Source organism: Carettochelys insculpta, chromosome 15 (genome assembly GCF_033958435.1).
Source record: "Carettochelys insculpta isolate YL-2023 chromosome 15, ASM3395843v1, whole genome shotgun sequence".
NCBI lineage: Eukaryota > Metazoa > Chordata > Testudines > Carettochelyidae > Carettochelys > Carettochelys insculpta.
Genome location: NC_134151.1, coordinates 8,767,580 through 8,782,082, shown reverse-complemented (window position 1 = coordinate 8,782,082; position 14,503 = coordinate 8,767,580). Strand labels below are relative to the sequence as shown.

Here is a 14,503-nt window from a genome sequence, read left to right as displayed (position 1 = left end):
TTTTAAAAAGGTTGTTTTACAAAAATTCTCTAAGCTCACAGATTCATTTGCAATAGTTATCTCAGTCTTGCGTAGTTTTTTTTTCTCTGAGATAATAGTTTAACAGGTACGCTTTCAGGTTAAAATTCATAATAAAAATAAAACCAGAAAGTTTCCTTCATTTTGTTAAAAATTATACCTAGAATTACAAAAAAGAAAAAAAAATAAAATTCTGATTTGCCCATCCCTGTTTATAGTTGTTTTTAATACGATCCGTGTCACTTTTTGTTGTTCTATCACATTCTGGGTCTCACACTTCCAATGTCTGAGTTAAGCACTGGGCAGGGAAATGTGTAGTTTAAAATCTGATTTTTATTATTGTTTGTAAGTAAATGTTGAAGAGTTGTGTGACGTTTTGGTGCTCTACAGAGTAGTAGTATGCCCTGTTTTTGGACAACAAGGGATATCTTTAAGGAGCAGTGTGTACAGTGCTTTTCTTTTCAAGACTGGGTATGATACTGCACACATCAGACACAGCTGCCCTTCCTGTTTCTAAATCTGTCTTCATGCTACTCCAGCCAAACTCAGTCAAAGCACTTTATCACCTTCTTATTTACATCGCTAGCCTGATCTCTCCTGAATTTGAATGGATAGAAAATCCCCTAAGATGTGGCCATGATGCCTGGGCTGGAGGGATGTGGAATTAGTCCCTGACATGTTTTTAAAGTGATATTAAGCTGCTTTTCCAATGCTGTGCTTGCCGTGGGTGCTTTTGTTTTTGTTTTAAATCCACTTAGTGAACATGACTGGAAGCAGCGTTCCATGCTTTGTGTAGGCACAAATCAGATCACGCTAGCTGGTAGTAGTGTAGCCGGGAAGGAGCACAGGTTACAGCCAAGACCAGGTAGCATAATTTGAAAGGTGTTCGCTGGGTGAGGACTGTTGCTTCAAATCAGGAGACTAACTCATCAGAAACAAACAAAACCCCAGCCTCGAAAAGTCCCTGATACCCAAGTGCTTAATCACAGCATCCTGAGAACAAAAATACACAGTCCTCAACTTTATTTTCAACTGACTGACAAACCAGGTGTGCATGGCTTTAGCTGTTTTGGACGCTTTATTATGCCAGACATCACTTTTACACTAGTCACGTACACTCAGGATACCAGAATGACCCTTTTACAAGGTTTATTGATCATATTTTGCCTCAGTGATGTGTCTGTCAGCTGCTCCATGTTCTGGGTGACAGGACAAGATCAGAAACAAGAATATTTAAAGCCAGACCCATCGGCTGTCTCTGCTAGCACTGGTTCAGGTACAGCACCTTTCCTGGTATGGACAATTTATAAGAATGGAAGACCCATAAATTCCAAAATATGTGTTCCAGCGACCACACGGGTGCCAAAAGTTTTGATGGCACAACACGGTTGCCAGGGTGGACATAAACTAAACACACAATCAGATCACTTTCAGCACCTAGATGGTGCTTTATTTGCAGAAAGGCAGTGTTCTTTTAAGATTTGCCAAGATGATGTTTAGTGGGATTTTCAAAAGCACCCATGTAGATTCTGCAGTGGGTTCATAACCATATGCAAATTAACACTTCCCATGTTCTGGGGAGGCCTGGATACCCGATTTTGAGCAGTGTAAAACAAGCTATATTTAGACCTCTGATGCAAATGGCCATTAAAGTCAGTATTTGAAACTAGCCAGTTACATATGTTGTACTCATTTTTCTTTGCATTTTTCTGCATTATAAAAATGTAATATCACCATGTCTATGTCTACAAACTCTTCCGAAAAATCTTATTTCAAAAGATCTTGTCCACACACAGAAAGGCAGATCAAAAGATCAATCCACTCTCTCGATAGAGAGCATCCACGCAGCCCCCACTCTTTCAAAAGAACCGGTCAGGGGTCAAAAAATCCAGTGCCAAGGGGAGTGCTCTTTTGAAAAAAGGGCCTGCAGTGTGTCTACACATGCTTTTTTTTGAGAGAGAGAGAAAGTACTCTTCCTGATCCGGGAGCAGAAGAAAGCTGGCAGAAGAAGGGCTACTTTCTTTTGATTCTGGATCGAAAGAGCGCATTTTGTGTATAGATGTTTGGTGTGTGCTTTCAAAAAAGGGCCAAATATTGCAAAAGAACGTAACTAGTGTAGATGCAGCCCAGGAGGACATCTTGAGGCCATCTCAAGTTCCATAGGTTTTAGGATCAAATCTTTTCAGAAGTTTGTGCGTTGCACTCCTGTTAACTCCCATGGGAATGCCATGTGTGACAAGTTTGCAGAATTAAGTTGTTAATGACTGTGGCTTATTATTAGGTGTGAGAAATTTAGTGTGTCTTGTCAGTGTAGTATCAGCTCGGGATAGATTTTATTTTCCAGCAGATTCCCTCAGGGGTTAGACTGTACTGAATCTTCTCATTATGTTTCAGATGCTTCCCAAAACCACCGAACAGAAGGTGGGCCCAAGAGAAATTGCTGATAACATTTCCAGACACATTCCTGACAACGAATTCATTGAGAAGGTTGAAATTGCTGGTCCTGGTATGTCACTTTTCTGTTGTCCCTTGCCAACATGTAATTTTGATTCTGCAGCTGTTCTACCAAGTGGCAGTAAACAAAACATCTATTTTGATTATTTTTTAGCTTTATAAATAGTTAACATTTGAATTTATTTGGCAGCATAAAATTTGATTAATCACAATAGTGTTAGAATCAGAGGGTGATATCCTGGTCCAACAGAGGTCAAGGGGAAGTTTTTCATTAGTTTCACCGGGATATGGATTCCACCCTGTAGGCTTGTAGCTTTTGTCCATTTTATCACCAGCAGAATTTTTCCCAAGACCTTTGTTGGTTGGCTTGGGCAGGAATCCAACCCATGCTATCTTCTCATCCTCAGAGTTCTTTCCAGCACCAGGGCTATGGCACGGTGGCAGAGCAGCATGGAAAGGGTTACACTGCCACTGCTCATTCTCTGAAGCAGCAGGAGACTTCGGTTCCTTTACCTCTGAAACTGACTCCTTTCATAAGCACTGAATAAAATGAAGAGTGGGGTTGGAGAAAAGAATTCCCATTAGCCCTACAATGCAGGAAAGTGAAAGCCCCCGTGCTCTAGTGTTCTGCAACTCTGAATTTTGCTAAATGCAACACTGTGGTTTTAAATATGTGGGAATTGGTGGCGTGTACGCAAGGTAATCCATCATCCTGTAGGTGCTTATGGACAGAACTCACTACAGGTTGAACCTCTCTAGTCTGGCACCCTCAGCACCTGATCGGTGGCAGATCACAGGAGGTCAGTGTTGTCTAGCAGCATTACCAACATTTCCACTGCTTGCTAGGCTCTTAGAAGATATTTAGGCATAAATTAGAGCTAAATAAGGGCACAGAACACTGAGAACTTGGACTGGTAACAAACTTTATAGGACTGCAGGAAACTGAGCCACACCCATAAAAAGGGGTCATCTGGCGAACTGAAATCATAGCGGATTACAGAGGTTGCCAGACAAGCGTGTGTTCCGAATTAGAGAAGTCCAATCTGTAGAGCAGCTATATGTGTAATGTGAATCGTGTATGTGTTTGTGCTTCCTAGATGTACCCAAAAGTTATCACACCCCTAGATAATGTTTTGTAAATGTCTCACTTTTGGAATCACTCTTGATTACAAAATGCCCCAAAGCAGAATATGTTTTTAGCAGATTTTGTAACATTTGAATTGTATAGTTTATAGACTACTTTGCTTGGTGTTATTTTGTTTGTGGAAAGTAGTCTCCCATAACCTGGTAAATTAACTGTCATGTTTTCAAAGTGTGCTCATATTCCTATGATGGGAAGAAAACACAAACACTTAATTAAGACATTCTGAAGTTAGTTTTAAATACTGTGTTTTCCTTGTATCTAGAGAACTGAGAACACTGGTACTAAACAAAATTTAAATGGCTGTTGGAGGTAGTTTTACAGCACCCACAACTATTGTTTTTCCTCTAAAGGTTTTATTAATGTCCACTTGAGAAAGGATTTTGTGTCCAAACAGTTGAGCAGCTTACTTGTGAATGGAGTTCAACCACCAGCTATTGAAAACAGGAAAAAGGTATGCTCAGAAACTTTCAGTGAAGTCTCAGTAATGCATTAGCAGTTGCTGATGAATGGTTGACTCCCATTTTGCTTAGGATGTGTATACTTTTTTACTGAGCTTTTTACACACATTCCAATTACAAATACAGCAGACCCCCGACTTACACAATTTCAATTTATGTGAGTCTTGGAATAACGCAAGTTGAAATCAACAAGCCCTGTTGCACCCCAGCCACTCACAGTGCTCACGCTGCTGCCTGGTTCCTGGGTTCGCTGGGAGCCAGGTGCAGCAGCATCTGTCAGTTTTCTGGCTGTTGGGAGTGGTGGGCAGCTGGGAGCCAGGTGCAGCAGTGCTGGTCAGTTTCCTGGTCCCTGCATTTCCACTTGGGGTAACTGGGAAACTGACTAGTGCTGCTGTTCCTGGCTGTGGGCTTCCTGACACTTACAGGAGCAGGGAGCCAGGCACAGCCAGGACCAGGGGACCCGAAGGGGCAGGTCCCCTCTCCCGACCCAATTTATGTGAAATTTGACTTAAGTGTGGTTGCCCAGGAATGCAACCTATGTGTGAGTCTGGGGTCTACTGTACTCAGGTTATTATTTTAACAGTGGGCACTTCAGGGTTAGTTAGTTTGCAACGATTGGGGCAGAGGGAGAAACTAGACTTGGCAAAGAGACTTGGATTATAAACTTGAAAAGCAGAGGCTGGTCTGTCAAGGAGAATGGGATGGTCTCACTATTCCTTTGCTATCAGTAGACCATGGTCAAAGATTATATTTCATCCCCTTCTTGGGTGGTCCACATAAAGGATGGCAGCTTCTTACTGCTATCAGCTACTCAAATCAAGTGGGAGAGGTCTGTGCAGTGGAGCTAAAGGCTTCTGTCCTTTCAGTATGATGGCATGTGATGTTTCTGGTTTATTCAGTTTGCTTTTTTAAAAATCTAGGCAATGACACATTCAGAAATAGTTAAAAGACTATTAAGATTGCAAAGTCAGCTCTTCAGAAGCTAAGAAATGCCAGAATCATAGGGCTGGAAAGGACCTCAGGAGGTCATCTAGTTCAGCCCCCTGCGTCAAGCAGGATCAAACCCCACTAAGTCATCCCAGCCAGGACCTTGTCAAGAATTCAGGTTGCGTGTGCAGTTCAGTGCTGTCCTTGAGAACTGGAGCCTATCCTGGCCTGTTCCAGAGTTGCTGTTATGATGTTAGAAAATTCATGTATGTCAGACTTTTCACCGGTGTCACTAATGTGTGGTCTTCATTTTCTGAGTGCCTGACATGAGATCCTGAGGGTCTGATTTGTGGAAGTGCTGAGCTTGCACAGCTGCAAATGAATTCAAGGGAAGCTGTGCTTTGACTATCTAAAGTCTTATCTAATGTGATGTGCTGAAAAATCATGTCCTAGTCAACTCAGATTGGGCACTCAAAATTACTGGAAACTTTTAAGCTCAATCTCTCTCTGTCCCAGTTCCGTAAAATGGGACTGATAATGCCCTCATTGCATTTGGGTGAAAATTGTACATGAAGCACTCGGATGTGATAGTGGTAGACACCATAGAAAAGCCCATGAATAGAGTAATAATTCTGTCCTCAGAGCTGGGTTTGAACAGAGTGCAGCAGATAAGACCTATGGCCACACACACACAAAATGCGAAATCACTTCTCATTAAGTGAGCACATTCAGGAAAGAGGCAGGGGTCCTGGGGGAAAAATAATATGTCATTACAATAGGATACAGATTTCAATTACCTAAATTCCTGTGAAGGCTGACCACAAAGCTGGCATTTCATGACTTCCAGGTGCTTAACTTTGCAACCTTAATTTTCTTTTCATGTAGGTGTTTTTTGTTTGTATATCATGCATATAAAATCTCTATTTCCGTCTCATATGTTAAATGTTCCTTCTTTGCTTGAGTTGTGTAGGTTTCCTTGAGATACAGTGGTCTGTATCAGTGGCTGTGATTTGCAGGATCAGGCCTAAAACAGTGCTATTGCTTTCCATTGCTTGCTGAAGCCACATTTAGAGACCATTTGCTGTGCCAGCTCATTGGGTAGTTATTCTGCTTTTGGTGTGTAAAAGAGGAATGTTTATTTTTAATAACTAAGGATTGGTTTGTAGAGTGTAAGCAGAGATGCAGGTAGTTTTTACAAGCAAAAATATGATGCAGCCACAAGAGTTCTAGAGCAGAGGTAGGGAATCTTTTTGGGTCATCGGCCCCTGACTCACAGAACAATCAGTCAGGGGCCACATGCAAGTGAGAAACAAAAACAAAAAACCTTCACAGACATGGCCATTGACTGGGAGTTAAAAAAATTACACACTCACATCTCTTGCAACGTGGGGTGCCAGTGTTTTCCCCCCACTGCTCCCATTGGCCGAGATTCCTGACCAATGGGAGTGACGGAGTGGAGTCTGGAAGCAGTGCAGGGGACAGCGCCTCCCTGTGCTGCCATCCCTGGTGCAGAGCCTGAAGGTCAGACACTAAATGCAGCTTACTTTGATACAGCCTGTGAGGCTTGGGGCTTCTTTCCTCTTCCCCCACTCCTCCAGCAGTAGTGTGTTGGCACTGGCTCCCCACTGCTTGGGGGAGGGAGTCCTGAGCCTCCAGCCCACAAGCCATTTCTTCCTCACCCCAGTTCTAGTCACTTTTAAAGCCTGATTTTTTCAAACCAGCACCAAACTGCAAAACGACTGCAGTTATACACACCCACAAAAAATTTGAGCTTGCGCAAATGGCCAGTTGTAGCTGATTGTTTGTTTGCCACATGCAAATATATCACTTGCATCTGTGGTCATGCTGAATGCACATATCCATGAGGTACATACCCCAGCTTTTAAAATCTCACCCTGCAAAGAGGCTCCACATTTAATAATGTTTCTCCCTGTTCATTTGTTGCCTTGTCCAAGGTGGTGGTTGACTTCTCTTCCCCTAACATTGCCAAAGAGATGCACGTTGGTCATCTGCGCTCGACTATTATTGGAGACAGCATGTGCCGTCTGTTTGAGTTCATGGGCTATGATGTTCTGAGGTGAGCACTGCTGAACGTGTCACGCGGGTTTGTGTATGTGCCTGTCTGTAGGCTCTTGATATAACTGAAAACACATCCCAACCAATACCCAAAGTGTAATAACATATTTCAGTATAATCAGCCCCTCAGGAAGCCCTATGACTAAAAAGCTCAAATCCCGCTTCCCCCTCCAACAGTGTTCATCCTGTTTCAGTTTTCATTTCTCCTATGATGCATAATTTTGTTTTGAACTTTCTAATTGGTGACCAGGTTAAACCATTTAGGAGATTGGGGCACCCAGTTTGGAATGCTCATTGCTCACCTCCAAGATAAATTTCCGGATTACCTAACTGTTTCACCACCCATTGGGGATCTCCAGGCGTTTTACAAGGTATTTCAGCTAAGATGGCCACTTGTTCACCTCTTACTTTTAAGTCAAGTGACAGTTAAGCACTGTTGTGAATGATCAGTGTAACATTGTTGAAACAAGATCAATTTTAACTGTATTTGTTCAGTAAATAGTTGTTTGTTGGGGCTGATTGTGGTTTGCTGCTTTATGAAATAAAGATATCTGGTCTAAGGAATTGTGTACAGGCTTAGGAAAAGTAAGTTGTTACCTGACCCACTAAACCATACTGCTTCCCCTCCACTAAATAACATTTGCTTTTAAACTGTGTGTCAAATTCTGTTTTGCGTAGGACAGAAAATATTTATGTATGGTTTGTAACTTAGGAATCTAAGCGGCGATTTGACACAGAAGAAGAATTTAAGAAGCGTGCCTACCAGTGTGTGGTCCTACTACAGAGCAAAAATCCAGACTTCATTAAAGCATGGAACCTGATCTGTGATGTGTCTCGGAAAGGTAACCGTTAGAATTAGTGTCTTTTTCTTTAAACCAGTGTTTGTGGATCGTTTCATGTTGATCTGAAACACAAGTTTTTCTTTGGAAACTGATAACGTTCCGTGGGATAAAAACAGCAGTATGGCTGAGGAAGGTTTGCACCATATAACACCACCATGTACATCAGAGCAGGCTGCAGCATTTACTTAACCTGACTACAGTTGCACTTGAATACCCCTAGGATCCTCAGATTTGCCTCAAATGGTATTGAGTGTTGCCTTACACACTGTTTGGAGCAGTGGTTTTGAAGATATATCCCCAATGATACTAGCACCAATGTGGAGTGATGTCTGTATTATTCTGACTTGGTGCTTAACAGATGTCTAATATTAGTAACAGTTTATCATTTCCAAACAAAATGTCTGCCCTTCATTCCTTCCTGCACCTCTCTTTAATGACCTGTGTTTCAGAAGCAGACAGAGAAATGCTTCATCACTTTCTGACAGCTCTTTGAGATGTTTATGCTTTTACTGGATAGTATAGTATTGCCGTGGCCTTTTATTTATTAAATGTTACTTCCATATGTTAGTTTATATCTCTGACCTCTGTAACATGACACTCTGTACAGTATTGCTCAGAATTGGAAGGTGTTGCCCCACTGCCTTTGTATCTGAGTATCTTCCATGTTCTAATGGATTCATACTCACCACAACTCTTGAGGTAAGGAAGTACAACTCCTCCCTTGTACAGATGAGAAGTGAAGCACAGAAAACAAATAAGACTCGTGATCTTAGATTGTCTGCGATAGAGCTGGCATCATGCTCATATCTCTTGGTTACCAGGCCAATGGCTTAACCTCAAAAAGCCATCTTTCTTCTCATTTCAGACATATTCTGAAGGACCTTTGTGCTTCAAGTCCTAAACAGATACAAGATTTTGACAGATTGTGAGGTTTTTTTAATAATTTTTTTCTGTTTTTTCTCTATTCAGAGTTCCAAAAAATCTATGACTGTTTAGACATTACGCTAATAGAAAGAGGGGAATCATACTACCAAGATAGTATGAAAGATATTGTTCAAGAATTTGAAGAAAAAGGTAACGTTCCTTACCATCATCAAAAATTCAGCAATTCTCTGGTCACTTCCCTCCCCTCTGTCCCCCGGTTTGAAAGAGAGTTAATTTCTACTACAGTAAACTCTTTCATCCGGTATTCATTCTACCGGAACTCCCAGATAACTGGCACAAACACACTGCTTTCTGATCTAAGAGCAAAACTGACCATAGACGTAACTCGCAGCCCCAGGGCTGCCAGAGTTCTCCTGGCTCTTCGCTGCCAGAGTTCCCAAAGTTCCAGCCCGCTCCCTGGGGCTGGAATTTCCCCAGCTAGGTCCTTGGGGCTGGAGCTTCTGGTGTTCCCCCATGCTCCGGACAGCTTTCAGGCCCCAGAGCAGCTGGTGTTTTGCTGGCCCTGGAGCAGCTTCCTGACCCTAGAGCTGCTGGCATTTCCCCAGCCCCGTCTGGCTTCTCCCTGGCCCTGGAGCCACCAGTGTTAATCTGACCCAGAGTGGCTTCTCAGCCCCAAAGCCACCAGCGTTTCCCCAGCCCCGAGTGGCTTCCCAGTCCCAGAGCGACTAGAGATTGTATGGCTTTGTGCCTCTCTGTTAACTGGTATAGTTGCATATCCAGCAACCTCCCAGTCCTGGGGTTGCCAGATATGAAAGAGTTTACTGTATGTTGTTTGGAGACACTTTCAAGACTGATGTTCCCCAGAAAAGGCCCTGCCTTTCAACATAGATAGCTGGGTTTGTGATGACTGGGAGAACTCTGTGGTGACTTGTCTGCCTGACGCAAAGGTTGCAGATCTCTGAGACAGCTGGATAGACTTACATGTAGTGCTGGGGAGGAGCTGGTGGTCATGGTACTTGTAGGTACCAATGACCTAGAAAAAGGTAGGCGAGAGGTTCTGGTGGCCGAATGTAGGCTGCTAGGAAAGAGATTGAAAAGCAGGATCTCTGTGATAGCAGTCTCTGAAATGCTTCCAGTTCCATGATTAACACACTGAAGTTCCGCCTGCCTACCTGGCTCTGCGCGTGGAGGAGGGTTTAGCTTCATTAGGAGCTGGGGAAATTTTTGGGAAAAGGGAAGCCTGTATAAGAAGGATGGGCTCCACTTAAACCAAAATGGAACCAGACTGCTGGCACTTACCATTAAAAAGGTTGTAGAGCATGTTTTAAACTAAGGGCTGGGAGAATGCCGCTGAATGCAGAGGAGCACATGGATCAGACAGACACAGCTCTTAGGGGAGGGCCTATTAATAGGGATTCTCTGTGTTCTAGTGAGGAGAATAGGAATGAAGATGATAAAATATGGGTAAGATCAGATGAGAAACAAATGAAGAAGAGTCTCACACATCAGGAAATGGCAGATAAGTAGTAACAGAATTTTTAAAGTGCTTATACATAACACTAGAAGTCGAACTAATAAGATGGGTGAACTAGAGTGCCTACTATTAAAGGGAGGATATTGACATAATAGGCATCATCGAAACATGGTGGAGTGAGGACAATCAATGCGACATAGTCATACCAGAATAAAATATATACCAGAAGGACAGAATAGGTCATGCAGGTGGGGGAGTGGCAATATATGTGAAAGAAAAGGTAGAATCAAATTAAATAAAAATCTTGAATGAACCAAGATATTCCATAGAATTTTTGGCTATGTCTAGAAGCATCTGTCAACAGGGAAATCTTGACAGAACCTCTCTCAACAGATTGCATCTACATGCAACTTGCTCTGTCAACAGAGAATCGCCAGACTGCACTGTCTTCTGGTGCCAGAAAGCAGAAAGGCAGCTCTGCAGAGAGGGCTGCCGGGCAACAGGAAGCCCTCTCTGTTGACATAAGTGGCTGTACTGCACTTCTGTCAATAGTACTATGTTTTAAAATCATGTTTGGACTACAGTATTCACTTATTTCACCAGCAAAGCTAGATTTGTATAAATTTGCGCTCTCAGCAAATTAAGATATCAGGCATTAAATGTGACCTGCATAAAGTGTGAATAGATAGGAGCATCTGGATTTCACAAGCTTTCAAGCATCGTCATTTCGTATGTGTATCTAACAACTTGCATGTTTCTTCAGATATCCTCTCCTAATGCTTATCCCAAATGACCTCCTTCCCTAGGATTTGTACAGGTGGATGATGGGCGAAAGATCGTGTTTGTCCCAGGATTCTCTGTTCCCTTAACAATCGTGAAATCTGATGGAGGTTACACATACGATACATCTGACTTAGCTGCTCTTAAGCAAAGGCTGTTTGAGGAAAAGGCTGATATCATAGTTTACGTGGTAGATAGTGGACAGGTGAGTACCCAGCTCTCTTGTTTTGGTCTTCAGTCGGTCATTAGATACTGTTCTAGCCTGGAGAACAGGTGCTAGAAAGTCTTACCACCTGATGGCTATTTATTGGCCCTTTCATGATTATTTGGTAGTTTCAGTCCAGTTCCTGAGGGGCTGTGATCCAATCGCAGAATTTGCCACCACAGACTCCTGCCAACCTCTGCAGAGCCCAAGGATTAAACAAACAGTGAAACTAAGCTATCCACACATCCAGGTCAGTGCTGAATCTGAAAGGCAGGAGAGACTGATAAAAACTTGCACTGGTACCGTTCCTGCCTTGCTATATCTGTGCTGTCCCTACAGCTGTCAGCTGAGTACATGTCACCAGCATTTACATTTAGTTAAATGGGAACTGTAAAATGCAGACCATGGTGAGGTACTTGTCTCACTCTTGTGCATCAGGAAGTGGGGATCTTTAAAATTACCAGGCATTCATGCTGTCTGAAAATCAGAACAGTCTGTAGAAACAGCTGATAGTTGTGATTTGTCCTTACAAGCATCCTCTGCAGTGAGTCTGAAGGTGGATGTGATTGGTTAAGAAAAGCTTTTTCCTTATAATTTCATTCCTGCTACAAAAACATTTACTGTATTCATATTAGAACCGTAATTTAAAAAATACTTGGAAAATGCAACTGATCACTGTTTGCCTATTTTTTTGCAGTCAGTGCACTTGCAGACAGTATTTGCAGCAGGACAGATGATTGGCTGGTATGACCCTACAGTGACCAGAGTAGTCCATGCTGCATTTGGAGTGGTACTGGGAGAAGATAAGTAAGTTGAATGAATAGTCCATTTCATGGTACACTTAATGGATGCTGTGATTTCCCTTGCCAGACTCTCAGGATCAGACTATACAAATAGAGGTCAGATTATATTGCAGTTTTCAGTGTCGGAGTCAAGTAGACCCTGTCATGTTGTTTATAAGACATACTCTCATCTGACCATCTAAAATTCAACTACCATATGAATACTTGCACTTTAAATAGTAGGCTTTACATTCTGACATCTAAAATAATGAAACAACAAATTATGCTTTTTGAGGTTTTTTGCATATCTCCTGGGATTATTTCCATATATTCTGTTACTAGTCTATAAAAGTACACTGTTTTTCTTGAATCTAAATAGATCATTTAAAAAAAAAAGCCAACTTGCTTTCTATCCCAAACAAAATACTTCTGCAACCTTTTCACCTGAGAAAATCCTATCTGCCCCCCCCCCCAAAAAAACCTTATAATCAATGTTAATGTGTGTCTAAATTAACATTGCAAACTAGTGTTCAATTATTCATTGATAAGTAAATGGAAAATAAGAAATCTGAATTTATTTTCCATTAGAAAAATATTTTATACGTAAGCCTCACTCCATCATTATGGCTAGATTGTCAATTTAGGTCCATTTTATTTGACAGGATTGTTTTATGTCCTCCATAGCAAATGTGTTTTTAGCTCGTGTTTTTCTTTTTTTAAAAACTGGGACCATCTTAACCACAGAATTGTCCTGTCAAGTTCCCTCTGTGAAGGGGCTCTTAAGCTAATTTAACCTTTTTTATAATCCACTTTTATCCTTTGGCTGCAAATAGAAGTATGTGTGGCACACAGGAGTCAAACTTATTGCAGCATGGCTTGAAATTCCACTTCTGTTTTTCGCAGCATTACATTACATTACATTACATTGCTGGACTCTGTCTGGAAGAACATGTCACACAACAGGCTCAGTTGTTCTGTGACTTGCTGCGCCTCTAAGCTGTGTCCTCTGTTTCCCTCTTTTTCTGGTTGCTACAAGGGTAATGGGATGGTTTCTCCTTAACCTTCCTCACCTCCCTGCGGGTGCACAAAGAGGTTGAAAGGGATCCTGAAGACCATGTCTCTAGGCCAGTTACTGAGTAGTCCATCTCAAGCTGCTTTTATGTGATATTGCAGTCAGACCCCTGCCTTGTGCAAGAGCTATGTGTAGCTCTGAGTCCACAGACTGTGGCCTTTTTTGCATTTCACTGTTAAATAGGGGAAAAAAACTACTAACCGGCTGAGAAATGTGGTGCCATACAAGAAGAGGGAAAATTTAGTTCTGCAAGGGCTTGTGGGATTTCTGTCAAGGCACGCTGGATTTGTGTCCATGTGCTTTCAGGAAAAAGTTCAAAACTCGCTCGGGAGATACAGTGCGGCTCATTGACCTACTGGAAGAGGGGCTGAAACGATCAATGGACAAACTGAAGGACAAAGAGCGTGACAAGGTATTTGGGATGGGTTGCCTTCCTTTGTGGTGGGTTTAATCTTTACAACTTGCTTCTGTATAATGGATCCATGGGAGCATATATTTAGAGCAAGACTTTCCCCTCCATTGCGTTGCTCACTTGGCTTATTTTCCAAGTTATCGTTCTATTGAGTGCTGTGAGTAGCTAGCAGCCCTGTTTTGTGGCCTGGAATTGTTTTTGATGCCAATAAGAGAGTCCCTCTACAATGTGTAAATTTCCCTGAGCTATGGAGCAGACACTAATACTGATTACCAGTGAATTTAGTGCATTTCCGAGTTAATCAGAGTTTGCACTGAGCAACTGTAGCTTTGAAATGCAGTGTCTGGGGGGCTTGTCTACATGGGAGGTTAGTGGGCAGTAAGCCAGGGTGCAGATTGAAAGCATGCTAGCTATTCTGTGTAACTGTCCATGTGGGCATTCTGAATGCCTGGGGGACAGTTTAGCTTAATGAACTTCGCAAATGCCTTACGCTATTGTGCAAGCAGACACCCTTAATGCACAGTAGACGAGCCCACCTGGGGACTGAGTGCGCACTAGGTGCTACATACTAGCTACTATCAGCTTTCTTCCTTTGTTGACAAGCCCTGGCATAGTGATTAGCTCCCTGAGCATAAATGAGAGTATTGAAGCATTTACTGTTGTCAGCACTAGCCCCCTCATTGCTTTGGCTGTAGCTGGTGCACTATGCTGCTCTTTGGGAATCCAAAATATAGGAGAATGCCCAGCAAGGTGCCCAGAGCTCCTAGGAGAGCAGGAATTAGAAGGTGAGAACCAGTGAGATCTGAGGATGAAGAAGAAACGGGGCAGGCTGTGAGATTGGTAGGAGAAGATCCAAGAAATAGGGTGTTTGAGGATGGCAAGCAGCTCTGGGACTTGGCCCTGTTGTTTGTTTGGGACAGAAATTCTGTTGGAAGTAATAAGCAGGAGAAGTTCATTAAGGGAGGAGATGTCCC

The 14,503-nt window shown here is 42.4% G+C and overlaps 1 protein-coding gene across 2 annotated transcripts in view; it reads left to right on the top strand.

The window, feature by feature from the left end:
- RARS1 (arginyl-tRNA synthetase 1) overlaps positions 1-14,503 on the top strand; it is a 36,889-nt gene that overhangs the window by 17,808 nt on the left and 4,578 nt on the right. For both annotated transcript variants that reach the window (XM_075009841.1, XM_075009840.1), the window contains 9 exons: positions 2,413-2,524; positions 3,967-4,067; positions 6,957-7,078; positions 7,328-7,448; positions 7,790-7,919; positions 8,889-8,993; positions 11,085-11,263; positions 11,961-12,070; positions 13,424-13,529. In XM_075009841.1, the coding sequence (XP_074865942.1) occupies positions 2,413-2,524; positions 3,967-4,067; positions 6,957-7,078; positions 7,328-7,448; positions 7,790-7,919; positions 8,889-8,993; positions 11,085-11,263; positions 11,961-12,070; positions 13,424-13,529 (1,086 nt within the window). The remainder of the gene's footprint in view (positions 1-2,412; positions 2,525-3,966; positions 4,068-6,956; positions 7,079-7,327; positions 7,449-7,789; positions 7,920-8,888; positions 8,994-11,084; positions 11,264-11,960; positions 12,071-13,423; positions 13,530-14,503) is intronic.